At 37.5% G+C, this 23,352-nt stretch overlaps 1 protein-coding gene across 1 annotated transcript in view; it reads right to left on the bottom strand.

The window, feature by feature from the left end:
• NTN4 (netrin 4) overlaps positions 1-23,352 on the bottom strand; it is a 294,924-nt gene that overhangs the window by 222,789 nt on the left and 48,783 nt on the right. The window contains 1 exon segment of the mRNA XM_053716881.1: positions 9,756-10,285. Coding sequence (XP_053572856.1) covers positions 9,756-10,285 — 530 coding nt within the window.

Here is a 23,352-nt window from a genome sequence, read left to right as displayed (position 1 = left end):
TCCCTAAGAAAGGAACTCTTGTGAGTGGCAATAGAGAACTCTTTTCCTCATTCACCTTCCACCCATGTGACCTTAGAAATGCCAGTACTAACTCTGTATGAGACTTGGCAGTTTGGAAACTTGACGCTTGTATCAGAATGTCGTCTAGGTACGGAGCTACCGATATTCCTTGCGGTCTTAGTACCGCCAGAAGAGACCCCAGAACCTTTGTGAAGATTCTTGGAGCAGTAGCTAACCCGAAGGGAAGAGCTACAAACTGGTAGTGCCTGTCTAGAAAGGCAAACCTTAGGTACCGGTAATGATCTTTGTGAATCGGTATGTGAAGGTAGGCATCCTTTAAATCCACTGTGGTCATGTACTGACCCTTTTGGATCATGGGTAAGATTGTCCGAATAGTTTCCATTTTGAACGATGGAACTCTTAGGAATTTGTTTAGGATCTTTAAATCCAAGATTGGTCTGAAGGTTCCTTCTTTCTTGGGAACCACAAACAGATTTGAGTAAAACCCCTGTCCGTGTTCCGACCGCGGAACCGGGTGGATCACTCCCATTAGTAAAAGATCTTGTACACAGCGTAGAAACGCCTCTTTCTTTATCTGGTTTGTTGACAACCTTGAAAGATGAAATCTCCCTTTTGGAGGAGAAGCTTTGAAGTCCAGAAGATATCCCTGAGATATGATCTCTAACTCCCAGGGATCCTGGACATCTCTTGCCCAAGCCTGGGCGAAGAGAGAAAGTCTGCCCCCTACTAGATCCGTTTCCGGAATGGGGGCCCTCACTTCATGCTGTCTTAGGGGCAGCAGCAGGTTTTCTGGCCTGCTTGCCCTTGTTCCAGGTCTGGTTAGGTTTCCAGCCCTGTCTGTAGCGAGCAACAGTTCCTTCCTGTTTTGGAGCGGAGGAAGTTGATGCTGCTCCTGCCTTGAAGTTACGAAAGGCACGAAAATTAGACTGTCTAGCCCTTGGTTTGGCTCTGTCTTGAGGCAGGGCATGGCCATTACCTCCCGTAATGTCAGCGATAATTTCTTTCAAACCGGGCCCGAATAATGTCTGCCCTTTGAAAGGTATGTTAAGCAATTTAGATTTAGAAGTTACATCGGCTGACCAGGATTTTAGCCACAGCTCTCTGCGTGCCTGAATGGCGAATCCGGAATTCTTAGCCGTAAGCTTAGTAAGATGTACTACGGCGTCAGAAATAAATGAATTAGCTAGCTTAAGGGCTTTAAGCTTGTTTGTAATCTCATCCAATGGAGCTGTTTCAAGGGTCTCTTCCAGAGACTCAAACCAGAATGCCGCCGCCGCCGTGACCGGCGCAATGCATGCAAGGGGTTGCAATATAAAACCTTGTTGAACAAACATTTTCTTAAGGTAACCCTCTAACTTTTTATCCATTGGATCTGAAAAAGCACAGCTATCCTCCACCGGGATAGTGGTACGCTTAGCTAAAGTAGAAACTGCTCCCTCCACCTTAGGGACCGTCTGCCATAAGTCCCGTGTGGTGGCGTCTATTGGAAACATTTTTCTGAATATAGGAGGGGGTGAGAAAGGCACACCGGGTCTATCCCACTCCTTGTTAACAATTTCAGTAAGTCTTTTAGGTATAGGAAAAACGTCAGTACACGTTGGTACCGCAAAATATTTATCCAACCTACATATTTTCTCTGGGATTGCAACCGTGTTACAATCATTCAGAGCCGCTAACACCTCCCCTAGTAACACACGGAGGTTCTCAAGCTTAAATTTGAAATTTGAAATGTCTGAATCCAGTTTATTTGGATCAGATCCGTCACCCACAGAATGAATCTCTCCGTCTTCATGTTCTGCAAATTGTGACGCAGTATCAGACATGGCCCTAGTATTATCAGCGCACTCTGTTCTCACCCCAGAGTGGTCTCGTTTACCCCTGAGTTCTGGCAATTTAGATAAAACTTCAGTCATAACATTAGCCATGTCTTGCAAAGTGATTTGTAATGGCCGCCCTGATGTACTTGGCGTTACAATATCACGCACCTCCTGAGCGGGAGATGCAGGTACTGACACGTGAGGCAAGTTAGTCGGCATAACTTCCCCCTCGTTGTCTGGTGAATTTTTCTTAGCATGTACAGATTGGCTTTTATTTAAAGTAGCATCAATGCAATTAGTACATAAATTTCTATTGGGCTCCACATTGGCCTTAGAACATATTGCACAAAGAGATTCCTCTGTGTCAGACATGTTTAACAAACTAGCAATTAGACTAGCAAGCTTGGAAAATACTTTTCAAATGAATTTACAAGCAATATGGAAAACGTCACTGTGCCTTTAAGAAGCACACAAAAACTGTCACAGTTGAGATAACAATGAACCGGATTAGTTATAGCAACCAAAATTTCACATGAAATGCATTAATTTAGCAAAGGATTGCACCCATTAGCAAATGGATTATTTACCCTTTAATACCAAAAAAACGGATAATAAAATATATAACGTTTTTATCACAGTCAAAGCACAGTCTCACAGGTCTGCTGTGAGTGATTACCTCCCTCAAACTAGTTTTGGAGACCCCTGAGCTCTGTAGAGACGTCCTGGATCATGCAGGGAGAATAAGGAAGGCTGTCACTGAATTTTTAATGCGTAGTAAAAGCGCCAAAATAGGCCCCTCCCACTCATAATACAACAGTGGGGAAGCTCAATAAACTGATTTTATTCAAAATAAACGAAAGCCAAGTGGAAAATAATGCCCATAACATTTTTCACCAAGTACCTCAGAGAAAAAACGATTAACCTGCCAGTAAACGTTTTAATATGAATATATGAAATGATATTAAAAGCCTGTTGCTAGTCGCTCTCACTGCAGAAAGGCTATAAGTTATATGTATACAGTATTTTCTTAGTGAAGTGCCATTCCCCAGAAATACCTCAGTGCCAACATACATACATAACAGCCTGATACTAGTTGCTACTACTGCATTTAAGGCTGTACTTACATTATATCGGTATTAGCAGTATTTTCTCAGTCAATTCCATTCCTTAGAAAATAATATACTGCAACATACCTCTTTGCAGGTGAACCCTGCCCGCTGTCCCCTGTTCTGAAGTTACCTCACTCCTCAGAATGGCTGAGAACAGCAAATGGATCTTAGTTACGTCCGCTAAGATCATATACAAACTCAGGTAGATTCTTCTTCTAATACTGCCTGAGAAAAAACAACACACTCCGGTGCCGTTTAAAACAACAAACTTTTGATTGAAGAAATAAAAACTAAATTTAATAACCACACTCCTCTCACACATCCTATCTATTAGTTAGGTGCAAGAGAATGACTGGGTATGACGTAGAGGGGAGGAGCTATATAGCAGCTCTGCTTGGGTGATCCTCTTGCACTTCCTGTTAGGGAGGAGTTATAATCCCATAAGTAATGGATGACCCGTGGACTGACTACACTTAACAGGAGAAATAGCTCTCTAACACTCTTCCTCACCCTAATGGCAGTCACCTTTGGTATGGGCAGCTGTCTGCCAGTACCTAATACTTTTATATATATATATATATATATATCATTTTTATAATTTATTTTTATTATTTTTCTGTAGTGTAGTGGTCCCCCCCCCCCCAGTGATCGCTAGTTAGGAAACCCCACCCCCTGATTCCACATTTTTGTTCTGTAGTGTAGCTCCCCATCCCTCCCTCTCCCTTCATTCCCACTCCCTCCTTTCACCCGCCTCCCTCTTTCCTCCCACACCTCCCGTCAGCACCAGTAGATGATCATTGCAGACGGTGACACACACAATGTCGCTGTCTGTAACTATCTGGCATCTGCCTTTATATGGAACTGGAGCACCACTTGTGTTCTGGTTCTATATGCAGGCAAATGCCTGGAGCTCAGGAACTCCAGCTCTGCACTGCTGAAGCTTCCTGCAGCTCTGCTGTATATATACGTTATGCATTACAATGAGCTTCATACTGCATGACGTATATATACGCCACATTTGGTGAAGGGGTTAAATTAAAAATACATTGTTTCTGTATGTGAAGAACATTAGAATGTGAAATATTAATAACTCCTGTCAGGTTAACACGCGAGCGATAAGTGATAGGTTTTTTTTCTTCTGCACTCTCCATTAAAGCTTATGGGGCTGAATTATCAAGCTCCGAGCTTGATGCCCCTGTTTCCTTCAGGCTTGCCGGAAACAACAGTTATGAAGCAGCGAGCTAATGACCGCTGCTCCATAACTTGCCCGCCTGCTCTGAGGCTGCGGAGATCAATCCGTCCAATCCTATACGAATGGGCTTATTGACACCCCTGCTTGCGGCCGCTAGATTAGCCGCAAATCTGCAGCGGGGGCATTGTACAAAGAGTTCATAAGAACTGCTTATGCAATGTTAAATGCCGACAGTGTATGCTGTCGGCATTTATCGATGTGCGTCGGAAATGATATGCTACATTGTATCATGTCCGCTCAAACTTTCAGAAATTGGCCTCTATGGGTAGAATACATTAGCACGTTTGCAATAGCCAAAGTCCTGAAGTTAGCGTGCGTCAGATTTCACTCTGGCTCAAAACTTTTACTTTCAACTTGTAATATGTGCGTTATCATGTGCATGCAAAATCGTTACTTCTGGCGGTGTCCTACATAGCGTGCCACTTGTAATCTGGCCCTTAGTAGTTGATACAGCCTTGTAGATAAATGTTCAGTATTCAAGGAATATGAATCAGATAGAGCATGCAATTTAAACAGCTATCTTTTTTTTTTTTTTAAATCTTTATTTATAATCAGTAGATAATACATTAAATCAAATCCATGATAACATATACTTTATATTTTTCACTTTTTAAGGCAAAACAAAATTCATCATCAAAACAAACATGTAAGTGTAATAGTACTTTTAACACATAGGGCTTTATAATTTAACTTTCGAAAGATATACAAGTATTATGTGCTAGATCTAACAACCATTCCGATGTTAACTTGCATAAGCAAGCCCAAATATAATACTTTAAATTAGGAAGAGCCAACCCCCTATATTAAAAGGGACATTAAACACTTTGAGATGATAATATAAAATGCTAAAATAATAATGGCAAGCATTGCACTCACAAGAGCGTCCTTCCATAGGCTCCTATGGGAGCCTCGTTCTCATGAACATCACGCAGAGAGGGGGGTAAGTAGCGCAGCGATGGCAGCAATCTTAAATATATATGTGTGTGTGTTAATATGTCACTGTTCCTATGGACCACAATGTAAAGGCACTTTTCAATGCTATTTTTTTCTAACACCCCAATCCCACAAACTTTACCCCTAAAATACTGTATAGTTCAGTTATTTTATTAAAAAATAAAGATGCTGTTATCTTTATGTTTTAATAAAATACACTACACAGTATTTGGGGGGCATTTGGGGCACATTTATAAAATTAACCAGAGATCTGTGAGCTTGCATTAGCTATAACCAACCACTTGTAATGGCTGGTTTATTATTGTTCGCCCGCAAACGGGCACATTTCTCTAATAAAACTATAGGTCATTTTTGCAATATATAAAGAAGTTTAGGGAGTATGATCATCTTTATAAAATGTATAAAAGAAAACAGCTCAGTAGCTTGCTCTATGGAGAGTTACAACTTAGGAGCAGCCTCTTTTAGTCCAATTGTGCTTTTCACAGAGAAGAAATTTCCTGAACTCTATCAGTCTGATTCCACCTAGTAAGGTCAGCCAATCGTTTCAGCTTTCTGTGGACCCCGTTAGTGAGGTGCAGTCATAACCCTCTAAGCACATTGGGCAAGGAGTCCACGTCTGGTTTTCTCCCATCATCCATAGGGAGACTATTAGAAATAAATTGGAAACTTTTTTTTAAATTGTATGTTCTGTCTGAATCCTAAAACAAAATGTTTGGGTTCTGTACCCCTTAAAATTACCTTTTGGATATATGTAATTGTTTGTAAATACATTGAACTATTAGCTGAATTTTCTTACCTCAGCCATCACAAAATACTTTTACATTTTCCTGATAAACCATACAATGCAGTTTAATTAATCCCTTTGCATTTTATAGATAAAACTGTGATAGATACCCAATATTAACCCCCACAGCATTATATCCACTGAGAAACATGAATTATCTAATCTGTCATTAATGCAGACAATGTTCGCCCTGAGATTGCCCTGTTATCTAACAGACAGCTCTCTTTGTAGTAACATTGGCCTCTGTCCCAATGAAGTTTGGCTTGATAACCTCGTAGACAACTTCTCTAATATAATATGACTAATAGTACAAAAATGATGCTGACATTGCAAGGCTCCTTAGCTGAATGACTGCTTCTAATAACTTACTATAAAACCGCTTCAATGGAAGACAGATCTTTTTATCCCTCTGCTAATCTTACCCCTGCATCAGGCCCGGATATAAACTTTGAAAAGTCTATAGCCTTAGGATGTCACATACATGAATATGCCAGGTCTTCTGCACCTGTAACACTTTCATCACTGGATATATTCTGTTCAAGCAGAGCAGAAATAAATTCACTTTTTTAGAATATATATATATATATATATATATATATATATATATATATATATATATAAACACAATATATATATATATATAAACACAATATATATATATAACAAATATCTAATATGTATGTTAAAGTGACATGATACATTATTTTTTTTTATGCCAGGTCTTCTGCACCTGTAACACTTTCATCACTGGATATATTCTGTTCAAGCAGAGCAGAAATAAATTCACTTTTTTAGAATATATATATATATATATATATATATATATATATATATATATATATATATATATATATATATATATATAAACACAATATATATATATATAAACACAATATATATATATATATATAACAAATATCTAATATGTATGTTAAAGTGACATGATACATTATTTTTTTTTTGCATAAATGTTTTGTAGATGATGTATTTATATAGCCCTTAAAGTTTTTTTAAATGCATAGTTTTGCTTATTTTTAAATAACATTGCTCTGATTTTCAGACTCCTAACCAAGCCCCAAAGTTTTAGGAGAATACCGATGTATACCTACTCCAGCTTGCTCCTGTTTGTGTAAAGAGTTTGTTCATATGCAAAAGAAGGGGGAGGGGGGAGGTTCTTATTGCAGTGAGCTACTAAGTAAGTTTTTAAACAGTTTTATACTGGATTTTTATATCAGTATCTGTGCATCTTATTTTTTATAATAGTGTCTATTACATGCAGTTATATGAAAATTGGTGTATACTGTCCCTTTAAGCACAATCCTTTGTATGCAAATACCTAATTAATAGATTAACATTAGATATTTATATGTATCTGTTATTTTCCACAATTCAGTACCATTGAGAAACCCTGCTCATGTACCCAGCAGAATTGGGAGACAGTTTACAAATAAACAATAATATTTTTTAATTTAGTTGTCATGCAATGCATGCAGAAGAATGTGTGATACCCTTGTAAAGTGCTTAAATGTAACTATCTCATTAAAACAGCATATTTTATATTTTTGGCCAGATATTCAAGATTATTTATTAGAAATATGTTTAACAAAAAAATGATTTAAGGAAAATTAAACTGCAGGACATAGCTTAAAGGGATAGGAAAGTCAAAATTACATTTTAAGGCACTTTTACATTCACTTCTATTTTCAAATCTACCCTCTTGGTATCCTTTGTTGAAAAATAATATGTACAAATCCTCCACTACTGAGAGCTAGCTGGTGATTGGTGGCTACAAACATTTGTATTTTCTCATTGGCTGACTAGGAGCCAGATTACAAGTGAAGTGCAAATGTCTGAGCAAAATTGATATCGGGTTTTCACGACCATTAGCCGGCAAGTTAAATTGCACACGTATTATGAGTTGAAAGTAAACGTGATTGCTTGAGCGCAATTACAACTTACGCTAGTGATTACCGAAACTAAAAAGTTGCACAAAAATTACATTTGCACTCATAATAAAAATATTGCAAACAAAAGTTATAAGGGCTCAAAGATGTGAGATCTCAGGTGTTAGAGAAAGAAAAGGCAGCCAAAGGACTTTAACATAGAGATACATACATATACATGTCTAAAAATGGATATGTATGTGTGTGTGTGTGTATATATATATATATATATATACATGAGTACTTAAGTACTTATATGTGTATATATGTATTTACAGACATATATACACATATAAACACATCAATACATATGTACACACACATAGGCCCCAATTTATCAAAGGTCTTGCGGACCTGATCCGACACTGCCGATCAGGTCCGCAAGACCTCGCTAAATGCGGAGAGCAATACGCTCTCCGCATTTAACATTGCACCAGCAGCTCACATTGCACCTGCTGACTCGCGGCCAATCGTATTCGATCGGGTTGATTTCCGGCGATTCCTGTCCGCCTGCTCAGAGCAGGCAGACAGGGTTATGGAGCAGCGGTCTTTAGACTCGCCAGAAACACGGCCCTTCAAGCTCCGTATGGAGCTTGATAAATATGGGCCATAGACATATATATAAGTGCATTGGAGCCCTTTGCAGTTAAGTAGATGAAAACATGTAAAATCATATTTATGCAATATTCATATTTAATAAAGATTTTAACTATGTATTAAGTGTAAATATTATACATTCTAATGTTCTGTACATAGTAGAATATGTTCTTTGTATTTCTAAATAGATATTCCTTTATATATATATATATATATAGCGCTGTACCTATATATAATTATCTATATATCATCAATATATTTAGGTATAGATATATATTGTACCAAAAAAACAGATATATGTAAAAATATGTATTTATAAATAAATAGAACATATTCTTCTATATGCAGAACATTGGGATGTGAAATATTCATATTTTCAAGTTGGGTTAGCGCACTTGAGAATAATGCCATCAGGTATGAATATGCGATCGGGTATGCGCATATGAGAACATGTGATCGGGTTTGCGCGTGGGTAGAGTGTTAGGTTTTATTCCACTTTTCATTGACTTCTATGGTGGAAGAGGTTATTGTTTGTGCAATAGTCTAATTGCTCTAGGTAGTAAGCTGTTTGCGCTCATTGGGTTAGCGCAACAGCGAAAACTTTCAACTTTCAACTCATAATACCAGAATACCGAAGAGTGGAAAAAGTTTACTTCTAGTGCAATCAGTGCTCTAGCGCTCCCTTTGTAATCTGGCCCTAGATGTGTTCAGCTAGCTCCCAGCAGTGCTTTGATGTTCCTTCTGCAAAAGAAAACCATGAGGATGGAGCAAATTTGATAATAGAAGTAAATTGGAAAGATCTATCTGAATAATAAAATATTTTTTGGGGGGGGATTCATGTCCCTTTAAACAGAATAATTACTATTCATCAGGCAGTTGCTCTTCCTCCTTTGCCTGCAAGGCTATTTGCACTTCAAAATGGTGGTTCCCAGTATCAAGATGTGGAGCTGAACCAACTGGTACCAGTAAAGGGTTAACATAAGAGAAAGGCTTTGAAGAGAGCTAAAGACACAGGATGAAAAACAATAGAATAATGAGCAGTAACTGCGCTACTTTAGTTGTGTCCAGCAGCTTTAGATCAGCAAAAAAAAAGAATGAACCAGTCAACCTAGCTCCATATGTATGTTTATGTCCCTTTAAATGTTAAATTGTTTATATAAGATTATTTAGTCCTTGAGCTCAGCTGTTAAATGTTTACTTAACTTATCATTACAGAGGCGATATCTAATGTTGCTCATGCATACAAGAGTTTTAAAGTCTAGCACAAAGCTGACTTACCTCTCCTCCGCTACATGGGAAAGCTTGGGAATATCGTGACGTACAAAGTGCCCCTTTCTCCATGATGTCATCTTTAAGATGAAAAGTTGCAGAACAATTTGTAGCAAAGTACTTGTATGGTCTCCAAGTAAGACCAAAATCTTGAGACCTCTCCAGAATCATAGCCGCGGGTCTAGGAGACTTGAATACCATGATCAGATGAGTAAAGTAAAACTCTGCTTCCAAATCCATCTGTATGAATTCCCGCTGTGTATCCCTAGCCGACTGCCACCAGGTGTGTGGGATTTTGAAAGGTGAGTCCGCCATGGCTGATGATGGGTGAGCAAGTCGGGGATGTGTAGCATTGCATTTGTCGCACTTTGGTTGTACGCAGGTCTGGTCCATGCTTTCACTGTATGAGCAATAAAGTTCAGTGCTATTGTGACCACAAGTTGTCTCTGTCCACAGGCGTCTGCCAATAGCTACATTTCCCATCCTTGGATTGCAAGCTCTTTCACAGTGCGAGCCAATAGTAACCATGCTGCCCAACCCTAAAACCAAAATAAGGGGAAAAAATAAATACATTTAGCTTCATATAAACAATATAATGCAAAGTACAACACAAATACTCTCCTTTAATGTGTGCTGAGGTTTTGTCTGACATGTGCACACTTGTTTCTCATATTCATATATGTGTGTGAGCAGTAGCTTGTTTTATTTGTTAAGAAAATGAATTATTTTAAGTTGAGGGAACTTTTAAAGAACTGCACAATCACCTTTAATAAAATAAATCTCAGAATTGGCCAGTTTGTTGCCTAAAACATACAAATGAAGTAGTTTATTGAAAAATTGAATCGTTAGGCAACAAAAAATGGTGTAAATAAGGTCATTTGAGGTTTAATATATAACAAAGTAGGATTAGGATTTGTCAGCTGTGTTTGTTAAAGTTCATAAAAGCTCTCAATATGAAACCAAACATATGTACACAAAAAAGCAGCAATTACAAATTGTAAAAAGGTTAAAGTGATGGTAAACTCACTATAATGACAATGCTATTTCCTAAAGCTTTTATTTCAAATATACCTTGTATATTCTTATTTCTTTACTAATCAATGTTTAAGACAGAGTAAATTACTTTTTTTATTTGCAGGATTGCCTGTCCCTGGCCGCCTCCGTGTAAAAAATACTGATTGTGAAATTTGATTGACATATGGCGCATCCAATAGCAGATGCACCATACGCCCTATGTATTTGATCTTCAGCACGCTCCCGTGCCGCTGCTTTGAGGGCTCTGAATTAGCAATGCACACTGCGCAAGTGCAGTTATCAGATGAGCCGACAGCGGCCTCATGTAAACAGACTGTTTACATGAGGCCGCTGTCGGCTCGTCTGATAACAGACGCAGCTCTCCCGCTCAGGGAGGTAGAACTAACGGTGAGTGCGGCTTGTTTAGCTTGGTGCAGGTTATGCATTGTCCGGGCATGCCTTGTGGTAGGATCAAAGCTAAGCTCATAGTGGGAATAACTGCATATCCCTCACATATAGATGTCACACCCCTTGATAATTAGTAAATACTCTTCACAATCTAGAACACTATAAATAGGGGATATTTCACTTCCTATAATTCTTCAGTGCCTGATAACTTTTTGCTTTAAAAAAACACGAGATCTCACAGAATCCTCCAGAGCTGCACCAAAGCTGCATATCCCTGCTATTGGATGTGCCATATGTCAATCAAATTTCACAATCAGTATTTTTTACACGGAGGCGGCCAGGGACAGGCAATCCTGCAAATAAAAAAAGTAATTTACTCTGTCTTAAACATTGATTAGTAAAGAAATTAGAGTATACAAAGTATATGTGTAATAAAAGCTTTAGGAAATAACATTGTCATTATAGTGAGTTTACCATCACTTTAAGTTAATCTCTATTCAATTTATATAGAAAACAGCAGGAAATGAATGTTTGTGCACAAATGATAATGAAGCCTCAATTACGCACTGAGAACAACTCTCTGAGCTATGTTATTGAGAAGATGCCCCACAAGTGTAAATATAAGCTTTTTAATAAGCAAGTAACAAAAACTGTAAAACATTTAACCTATTTTTAGATGGCAACAAAGAAAAAAATCTATTGTTTGTGATATCGCTACCTTGTTGATATTATTATCATCAATGACAAGTACACATTTCAGAAAAGAACACAACATAAAACTGAAGAATATGCAAATATTATGTGAAACTGTTACAATATAGAAATGCAAAAAAACCCCAACTGTATTGGACTAAGTAGTGTTTTTGTATTTCACAGGAGGGTGAAAGGATAAATAAAAGGGACAGTAAAGTTGAAATTAAATGTTCATAATTCAGACAGAACATGCAATTAAAACCACTTTCCAATTTACTTATATTATTAAATCTTGGTATCCTTAGCTGAAGAGTAAATCTAGATAGACTGATAGCAGCTTAGGGGTGTACATGTCTATAGCAGCCTATGGAAGCAGTGTTTGCAACTATGTATGAGACTGCTATAAACGCTGTTGCAAACATATTTGCCAAGCGAAGCAGTAGGTGTTATTTGTTATCGTCTGCGCTTTCCCTTGACTTCTATGCAGAGAATACATTAATGTGGCCGAGATAACGTGAAGTCCTTTGGTTAGCGCATGCGGGGTTTCGCTCACACGCAAACTTTTTACTTTCAACTTGTAATATGCGCACAATTCGCACACGCAAAAATATTACTTCTAGTGAAGTTTACACTTGAACAAAAGCACTAGATTCCGCGCCACTTCTCATCTAGCCCTATGTGTGCATTTGACATTTATATTTAATTTTCTTGAAATATGTAATTAACATTTTTTATTTATAATTTACTTTAAACGACAAAATAAATTTGGGTATAAAAATGAGCAAATCGCATAAACTAAAAACAAACAACAAAAAACAAAAAATCGGGAAATGCTGTTTCTGATAGATTTTTCATACCACTGATTAATTCTCTCAAGGCAAAGTATGAGTAAAGTTAACAAAGTATTAAGCCGTTTGAAAACCATTTTTCCCCCAATGGATTAGAATGCCCTACATTTGAAAAGCAAGTCATCTGGTTTGTCTAGATGTGTAAATGTGCTACATTGAATTATTTGATACATATTTGATGAAAACATGAGTGCTGGTTTGTGTATACTTCCAGTTAAACTAGGTGATCTGGGGTAATTCTGGTTGCTGCTGATGGTTGCCCAGGTCCTGAAGATGTCATGTGAGCTCCAGAAGGCAAGCACCAAATTAAGCAATGCTGCTAGAGCATTTAAATATGAACAGTTTGTTACAATTTTTCTCTGATAAAGTGATTGCACATTTATATAACATAGCAGATGAGATTGAAAGAAGATATAAGTCCAGGAAGTTCAACCTATACAGATCCTACCTTATTTACAATAAATAAAGCTATTAATTGAACTTACATTAAACAATTAGAAAGCATACCCATTTAACACAAGCAATCATATCCTTGAATTCAGATGTATTTTTTTTTTTTTAGCCAGAAATGTATCTAAGACATTTTAAATGTATCTAAGGTATTGGCATTTACTACCCCCTTAGGCAACGAGTTCCACAACTTAATTGCTCTTATAGTAAAAAAACAACAACAAAAAACCATTTATGTTGATGGAGAATAAATCTCCTTTCCACTAATCTTAAAGTATGGCCTCTTGTCACAAACAATTGCCTTGGAATAAACTGAGTTTCTGCCAACTCTGTATATGGGCTCTTAGGGGTAGATTTAACATTGGTCAAGTGGACATGATTCGCTGTCGGCATTTAACATTGCACAAGCATCTCTAGTGAAATGTTTGTGCAATGCCACCCCCTGCTCACCGTCAATCATCGCCGAAGTTAAAGGGACAGTTTACTCAAAAAAATTCTCCCCTTTAATTTGTTCACAATGATCCACTTTACCTGCTGGAGTGTATTAAATTGTTTACAAGTATTTCCATTACCCTTATATTGGCATTTGAAAAAGTTTATTTAACCTGTGGTATCCCCACCCATCTTGAAGGTTAAGTGTTAACACAGCCAGTAGAAAAAATTACAATCCCAGTGGGTTATAGAAGGGATAAGTTAATAAAATGTTAATTTTCCATTCTTCTCTAAAAGTGTTAGTGATTTGTTTACGGACAGATATACGATAAAGAAGCATGTATATGTACACAATGTGATAAAACATTGAGATCTGATTATACCTACAAGCTCAACCCATTTAATTAGGTTGTGGCTTTAAAACACAAAATCAGTTCATTAATATACACAAATAAACCTTAAAAAAGCAAATCTCATACATTTTATACTCTGTGCTGGTAAAAAAATAAACAATAATAATTTACAACCAAGCCTCAGAACTATTAGGCCTAGATTTGGAGTTTGGCGGTAGAAGGGCTGTTAACGCTCCGCGGGCTTTTTTCTGGCCGCACCATAAATTTAACTCTGGTATCGAGAGTTCAAACAAATGCTGCGTTAGGCTCCAAAAAAGGAGCGTAGAGCATTTTTACCGCAAATGCAACTCTCGATACCAGAGTTGCTTACGGACGCGGCCAGCCTCAAAAACGTGCTCGTGCACGATATCCCCATAGGAAACAATGGGGCTGTTTGAGCTGAAAAAAAACCTAACACCTGCAAAAAAGCAGCGTTCAGCTCCTAACGCAGCCCCATTGTTTCCTATGGGGAAACACTTCCTACGTCTGCACCTAACACTCTAACATGTACCCCGAGTCTAAACACCCCTAACCTTACACTTATTAACCCCTAATCTGCCGCTCCCGCTATCGCTGACCCCTGCATATTTTTTTTAACCCCTAATCTGCCGCTCCGTAAACCGCCGCAACCTACGTTATCCCTATGTACCCCTAATCTGCTGCCCTAACATCGCCGACACCTATATTATATTTATTAACCCCTAATCTGCCCCCCACAACGTCGCCGACACCTGCCTACACTTATTAACCCCTAATCTGCTGAGCGGACTGCACCGCTACTATAATAAAGTTATTAACCCCTAACCAGCCTCACTAACCCTATCATAAATAGTATTAACCCCTAATCTGCCCTCCCTAACATCGCCGACACCTACCTTCAATTATTAACCCCTAATCTGACGACCGGAGCTCATCGCTACTATAATAAATGGATTAACCCCTAAAGCTAAGTCTAACCCTAACACTAACACCCCCCCTAACTTAAATATAATTTACATCTAACGAAATTAATTAACTCTTATTAAATAACTTATTCCTATTTAAAGCTAAATACTTACCTGTAAAATAAATCCTAATATAGCTACAATATAAATTATAATTATATTATAGCTATTTTAGGATTAATATTTATTTTACAGGCAACTTTGTAATTATTTTAACCAGGTACAATAGCTATTAAATAGTTAAGAACTATTTAATAGTTACCTAGTTAAAATAATAACAAATTTACCTGTAAAATAAATCCTAACCTAAGATATAATTAAACCTAACACTACCCTATCAATAAATTAATTAAATAAACTACCTACAATTACCTACAATTAACCTAACACTACACTATCAATAAATTAATTAAACACAATTCCTACAAATAAATACAATTAAATAAACTAGCTAAAGTACAAAAAATAAAAAAGAACTAAGTTACAAAAAATAAAAAAATATTTACAAACATCAGAAAATTATTACAACAATTTTAAACTAATTACACCTACTCTAAGCCCCCTAATAAAATAACAAAGACCCCCAAAATAAAAAATTCCCTACCCTATTCTAAATTAAAAAAAGTTAAAAGCTCTTTTACCTTACCAGCCCTGAACAGGGCCCTTTGCGATGCATGCCCCAAGAATTTCAGCTCTTTTGCCTGTAAAAAAAACACATACAATACCCCCCCCCAACATTACAACCCACCACCCACATACCCCTAATCTAACCCAAACCCCCCTTAAATAAACCTAACACTAAGCCCCTGAAGATCTTCCTACCTTGTCTTCACCATCCAGGTATCACCGATCCGTCCTGGCTCCAACATCTTCATCCAACCCAAGCGGGGGTTGGCGATCCATCATCCGGTGGCTGAAGAGGTCCAGAAGAGGCTCCAAAGTCTTCCTCCTATCCGGCAAGAAGAGGACATCCGGACCGGCAAACATCTTCTTCAAGCGGCATCTTCGATCTTCTTGCATCCGGTGCGGAGCGGGTCCATCTTGAAGCAGGCGACGCGGATCCATCCTCTCTTCCGTTGTCTCCCGACGAATGACGGTTCCTTTAAGGGACGTCATCCAAGATGGCGTCCCTTGAATTCCGATTGGCTGATAGGATTCTATCAGCCAATCGGAATTAAGGTAGGAATATTCTGATTGGCTGATGGAATCAGCCAATCAGAATCAAGTTCAATCCGATTGGCTGATCCAATCAGCCAATCAGATTGAGCTTGCATTCTATTGGCTGTTCCGATCAGCCAATAGAATGCGAGCTCAATCTGATTGGCTGATTGGATCAGCCAATAGGATTGAACTTGATTCTGATTGGCTGATTCCATCAGCCAATCAGAATATTCCTACCTTAATTCCAATTGGCTGATAGAATCCTATCAGCCAATCGGAATTCAAGGGACGCCATCTTCGATGATGTCCCTTAAAGGAACCGTCATTCGTCGGGAGACAACGGAAGAAGAGGATGGATCCGCGTCGCCTGCTTCAAGATGGACCCGCTCCGCACCGGATGCAAGAAGATCGAAGATGCCGCTTGGAGAAGATGTTTGCCGGTCCGGATGTCCTCTTCTTGCCGGATAGGAGGAAGACTTTGGAGCCTCTTCTGGACCTCTTCAGCCACCGGATGATGGATCGCCAACCCCCGCTTGGGTTGGATGAAGATGTTGGAGCCAGGACGGATCGGTGATACCTGGATGGTGAAGACAAGGTAGGAAGATCTTCAGGGGCTTAGTGTTAGGTTTATTTAAGGGGGTTTGGGTTAGATTAGGGGTATGTGGGTCGTGGGTTGTAATGTTGGGGGGGGTATTGTATGTGTTTTTTTTACAGGCAAAAGAGCTGAAATTCTTGGGGCATGCCCCGCAAAGGGCCCTGTTCAGGGCTGGTAAGGTAAAAGAGCTTTTAACTTTTTTAATTTAGAATAGGGTAGGGAATTTTTTATTTTGGGGGTCTTTGTTATTTTATTAGGGGGCTTAGAGTAGGTTTAATTAGTTTAAAATTGTTGTAATAATTTTCTGATGTTTGTAAATATTTTTTTATTTTTTGTAACTTAGTTCTTTTTTATTTTTTGTACTTTAGCTAGTTTATTTAATTGTATTTATTTGTAGGAATTGTGTTTAATTAATTTATTGATAGTGTAGTGTTAGGTTAATTGTAGGTAATTGTAGGTAGTTTATTTAATTAATTTATTGATAGGGTAGTGTTAGGTTTAATTATATCTTAGGTTAGGATTTATTTTACAGGTAAATTTGTTATTATTTTAACTAGGTAACTATTAAATAGTTCTTAACTATTTAATAGCTATTGTACCTGGTTAAAATAATTACAAAGTTGCCTGTAAAATAAATATTAATCCTAAAATAGCTATAATATAATTATAATTTATATTGTAGCTATATTAGGATTTATTTTACAGGTAAGTATTTAGCTTTAAATAGGAATAAGTTATTTAATAAGAGTTAATTAATTTCGTTAGATGTAAATTATATTTAAGTTAGGGGGGTGTTAGTGTTAGGGTTAGACTTAGCTTTAGGGGTTAATCCATTTATTATAGTAGCGATGAGCTCCGGTCGTCAGATTAGGGGTTAATAATTGAAGGTAGGTGTTGGCGATGTTAGGGAGGGCAGATTAGGGGTTAATACTATTTATGATAGGGTTAGTGAGGCGGATTAGGGGTTAATAACTTTATTATAGTAGCGCTCAGGTCCGCTCGGCAGATTAGGGGTTAATAAGTGTAGGCAGGTGTCGGCGACGTTGAGGGGGGCAGATTAGGGGTTAATAAATATAATATAGGGGTCGGCGGTGTTAGGGGCAGCAGATTAGGGGTACATAAGGATAACGTAGGTGGCGGCGCTTTGCGGTCGGAAGATTAGGGGTTAATTATTGTAAGTAGCTGGCGGCGACGTTGTGGGGGGCAGGTTAGGGGTTAATAAATGTAATACAGGGGTTGGCGGGGTTAGGGGCAGCAGATTAGGGGTACATAAGTATAACGTAGGTGGCGGTCGGCAGATTAGGGGTTAAAAAATTAAATCGAGTGGCGGCGATGTGGGGGGACCTCGGTTTAGGGGTACATAGGTAGTTTATGGGTGTTAGTGTACTTTAGGGTACAGTAGTTAAGAGCTTTATGAACCGGCGTTAGCCCAGAAAGCTCTTAACTCCTGCTATTTTCCAGCGGCTGGAGTTTTGTCGTTAGAGCTCTAACGCTCACTTCAGAAACAACTCTAAATACCAGCGTTAGAAAGATCCCATTGAAAAGATAGGATACGCAATTGACGTAAGGGGATCTGCGGTATGGAAAAGTTGCGGCTGAAAAGTGAGCGTTAGACCCTTTAATCACTGACTCCAAATACCAGCGGGCGGCCAAAACCAGCGTTAGGAGCCTCTAACGCTGGTTTTCACGGCTACCGCCGAACTCTAAATCTAGACCTTAGTGTATTACAGGGGTATTATAGAAAATACCTAATAATTTAATCAAATAAAAAGTGAAGCAGTGTTAAAATGAATTATCTGTTTAATAATCAATGAGTAGAAAACATAAAGTCCTAAGTAAAAGATTTTAAATCTACCTTCCTAATACATTTTCCACTTAAAGGGACATAATACTCATATGCTAAATCACTTGAAACTGATGCAGCATAACTGTAAAAAGATGACAGGAAAATATCACCTGAGCATTTTTATGTAAAAAAGGAAGATATTTTACCTCACAATCTCCTCAGCTCAGCAGAGTAAGTTCTGTGTAAAAAGTTATACTCAACTGCTGCTCAGCTGCAGGTAAAAATAAAATAAAAAATGAATAAATGAACAGCAGCCAATCAGCATCAACAATGCTGAGGTCATGAACTCTTTTACTGTGATCTCATGAGATTTGACTTAATTCTCATGAGATTTCATTGTAAACTTCATTAAGCTGAATAGGGAAATATGATGAGAGTGCACGTAAGCTCGCTCCTTCCGCTGTCCTGGGACAGACATACTGGCCCCAATTTATCAAAGGTCTTGCGGACCTGATCCGACACTGCTGATCTGGTCCGCAAGACCTCGCTAAATGCAGAGAGCAATGCGCTCTCCGCATTTAACATTGCACCAGCAGCTCACAAGAGCTGCTGGTGCAACGCCGCCCCCTGCAGACTCGCGGCCAATCGGCCGCCAGCAGGGAGGTGTCAATCAACCTGATCGTATTTGATCGGGTTGATTTCCGGCGATTCCTGACCGCCTGCTCAGAGCAGGCGGACAGGGTTATGGAGCAGCGCTCTTTAGACCGCTGCTTCATAACTTGTGTTTCTGGTGAGTCTGAAGACTCGCCAGAAACACGGCCCTTCAAGCTCCATACGGAGCTTGATAAATATGGGCCACTGATTTGTTGCTTAGAAGTCCTTTACAATGGGAAGTGGCTACTGAGAAACTTTTGAGGTAAAATATCTTTCTTTTTTACATAGAGATGAATAAATAAATGATAATAATAATAATAATAGGAAGCTAGGGCTGAGTCAGGGAGCCCCATAGAAGGTGTTACAGGTATTTTGTGGGTGGGAGGGGTCATACTTATTTGTGTTCTATGGGTGGATCTGAGCAATGCGGGTCTGACTAGATATGAAGGGACATTTTCACCTTTCTCCTCAGTCCAAGCAGCCCAACATGGGTATAAAATAAAGGACCGCAGTGCCCAGTGCAACCTGTTACCACCACTGCTATGTGCCTCTCATTCAAAGCCCTAACACCTTATTATCCAGTTCTCCATATGCCATTTATGCATCATCAGTGTTCTCCCCAGAATCTACTTAGGGTCAGATTACAAGTGCAGAGTTAACTCTGCTAGAAGTAAACTCTTTGCAAGCTTTGGGTTGTGCTCGTATTACAAGTTGAAAGTAAACTGTTTTCGCTTGTGCACTAACCCGACATGCGTAAAAAGCTGAACTTGGAAAAGTGGTAAAAAATCTAACACCCTAGTTTGCTGCACAAACCCAATCACATATTGTTATGTGCGCTAACCCGACATGAAAAATTAATAGTTCACATTGCAATATTCTTCAAATAGAAGAATATGTTCTATTTACATATATCTGATGTTTTTTGGTACAATATATCTCTATATATATTGTTCTATCTATCTATCTATAGATGATTATATATACAGATATTTATAGGAATATCTATTTAAAAATACTAGAACATAATCTACTATGTGCAGAACATTGGAATGTAAAATATTTATAGTAAATACACAAGATAACACTTTATTAAAAATGAATATTGCATAAATATATTTTACCATGTTTTCATGTACTTAAAGGGACACTGTACCCCAAAAAAATCTTTCATGATTCAGATTGAGCATGAAATTTTAAGCAACTTTCTAATTTACTCCTATTATCAAATGTTCTTCATTCTCTTGGTATCTTTATTTGAAATGCAAGAATGTAAGTTTAGATGCCGGCCCATTTTTGGTGAACAACCTGGGTTGCCATTGCTGATTGGTGGATAAATTAATCCACCAGTAAAAAAGTGCTGTCCAGAGTACTGAAACCAAAAAAAAGCTTAGATGCCTTCTTTTTCAAATAATGATAGCAAGAGAACGAAGAAAAATTGATAATAGGAGTAAATTAGAAAGTTGCTTAAAATTGCATGCTCTATCTGAATTACAAAAGAAAAAATTTGGGTACAGTGTCCCTTTAACTATAAACTTAAAAAGGGCTCCAATGCACTTAGATATATGTCTGTATATGTGTACATATGTATTTATGTGTTAATATGTGTATACAGGTATATGTCTGTAAATACATATATACACATATAAATACATAAATACATATGTACGCATATAGATATGTATATTTATGTATCTCAATGTTAAAGCCCTTTGCCTGCCTTTTTTTTTTCTAACACCTGAGACCTCATATCTTTGAGCCCTTATAACTTTTTTCTGCAATATTTTTTTATTATTCTTTATCAGATGGTGTTATTATGAGTGTAACTGTACTTTGTAATGTATTTTTGAAGTGTTTTGGGAGCCTTTTTGTTTTATGACACAGTTAACCATAGCTTTTAGGTCGCGCTAACCAGACGCGCGTTAACTCAAATTCCTCTCAAGCGACCGCTTTACATTTTTTACTTGTAATACGAGTGAAAAACCTGACGTGTGCAAACGTCTGTGATAGACCCCTTTGCAGTGCGCCATTAGTAATCTAGCCCTTAATGGGCACATCCCCTAGCTAAAAGGTAAGCTAATATTAAGCTAAAAGTAACTAGTATTCATTTTTTCAACGCTTGCTGCACAAATTGCCTTTAACTAAATGTATGTCAAATGATGCAATATATTTGTGATTTGGAAATCTTAAAGGGACAGTAAAGTCACAATTAAACTTTCATGATTTAGACAGATCATATAATTTTAAAAAACTGTCAAATTTACTTCTATTTTTTAATTTGCTTCCTTCTCTTGTTATCCTTTGATGGAAGGTTTATCTAGGAAAGCTCAGGAGCAGCAAAGAACCTAGGTTCTAGCTGCTGATTGAGATATATATATATATATATATATATATATATATATATATATATATATGTATATATATACCAATTGTCATTGGCTCACCCACGTTTTCAGTTAAAAACCAGTAGTGCTTTGCTGCTCCTTCAAAAAATAATATCAAGAGAATGAAGTAAATTTGATAATAGAAGTAAACTGGAAAGTTGTTTAAAATTGTATGTTCTACCTAAATCATGAAACAAGAAAAAAATAGGGTTTCATGTCCCTTTAAGTAACATTTATAACTAATAGAAAATGTTATAATAGTACAAAGTATTACACTGCTACACCCGGCTACTTCATTATACCACCCGATCATACATGACTGCTAGTTATACCACGAGATTATAAATACATACATGATTTAACTTAAAGGGACACTGTACCCAAAAATTTTCTTTTGTGATTCAGATTGAGCGTGAAATTTTAAGAAACTTTCTAATTTACTCCTTTATCAAATTTTCTTCATTCTCTTGGTATCTTTATTTGAAATGCAAAAATGTAAGTTTAGATGCCGGCCCATTTTTGGTGAACAACCTGGGTTGTCCTTGCTGATTGGTGGATAAATTCATCCACCAATAAAAAAGTGCTGTCCAGAGCACTGAAACCAAAAAAAAGCTTAGATGCCTTATTTTTTAAATAATGATAGCAAGAGAATGAAGAAAGATTGATAATAGGAGTAAATTAGAAAGTTGCTTCAAATTGCATGCTCTTTCTGAATTGCAAAAGAAAAATTTGGGTACAGTGTCCCTTTAAACATAAGTCTGTTGCAATTTAAAGGCAGCAGTTAGCGAGTTGCATTATTAATAGCAAGAATCTGTTTAGGTAAAAGGTTCTAATTTGCTATCATGCTGTGAACTTTAAAGGGACAGTCAACCCCAGAATTTTTGTTGTGTTAAAAGATGGATAATCCCTTTATTTTTACCCATTCCCCAGTTTTTCATTACCAACACAGTTAGAATAATACATGTTTTACCTCTGTGATTACCTTGTATCTAAGCCTCTGCAGACTGCCCCCTTATTTCATGTCTTTTGACAGACTTGAATTTTAGTCAATCAGTGCTCACTCCTCTGTAAATTCACGTGCATGAGCTCAATGTTATCTATATGAAACACATGAACTAACACCCTCTAGTGGTGAAAAACAATCAAAATGCATTCAGATTAGAGGCGGCCTTCAAGATCTAAAAATTAGCATATGAACCTCCTAGGTTTAGCTTTCAACTAAGAATACCAAGAGAACAAAGCAAAATTGGTGATAAAAGTAATTTAGAAAGTTATTTAATATTACATGCCCTATCTGATTCATGAAAGTTTTTTTTTGGACTTGACTGTCCCTTTAAATGTGAGCGTTTGGAAAGGTTATTATTTAAAGAAGACAAAATTATATGTTTATATATGTATTTATTTAATAGCATAATTAATACCTTCTCATTATAAAACAAAGTTCAAACAGTTTGACAAAACCAACACAAAGATCTAAGCATACAATTGCAGTTGATTAAATGTTACTATAGTGTCACTACTGCAAAACTATAGTGTCATATCTGAATTTCAGGTCTATAATGCATTGGCATATTTAGATGAAGCTAAACTATGAGACTGAGGGCTTGCACATGTCATGGGTCAAAAGATGAATGATACTTGGTGTTAGGTCACAGTAGCAATCTCCAGTTTGAAGGGACATGAAACTTTTTTTTTCTTTCACGATTCAGATAGAGACAGAGCTTTAAATAACTTCCCAATTTACTTATATTATGTAATTTGCATTATTCTCTTGGTATCCTTTGTTGAAGAAACAGCAATGCCCATGGGTGAGCCAATAACATGAGGCATATATGTGCAGCCACCAAT

The sequence above is a fragment of the Bombina bombina genome, chromosome 6 (assembly GCF_027579735.1).
Source record: "Bombina bombina isolate aBomBom1 chromosome 6, aBomBom1.pri, whole genome shotgun sequence".
Taxonomy (NCBI): Eukaryota; Metazoa; Chordata; class Amphibia; order Anura; family Bombinatoridae; genus Bombina; species Bombina bombina.
This window is presented reverse-complemented; position numbering and strand designations above follow the sequence as displayed.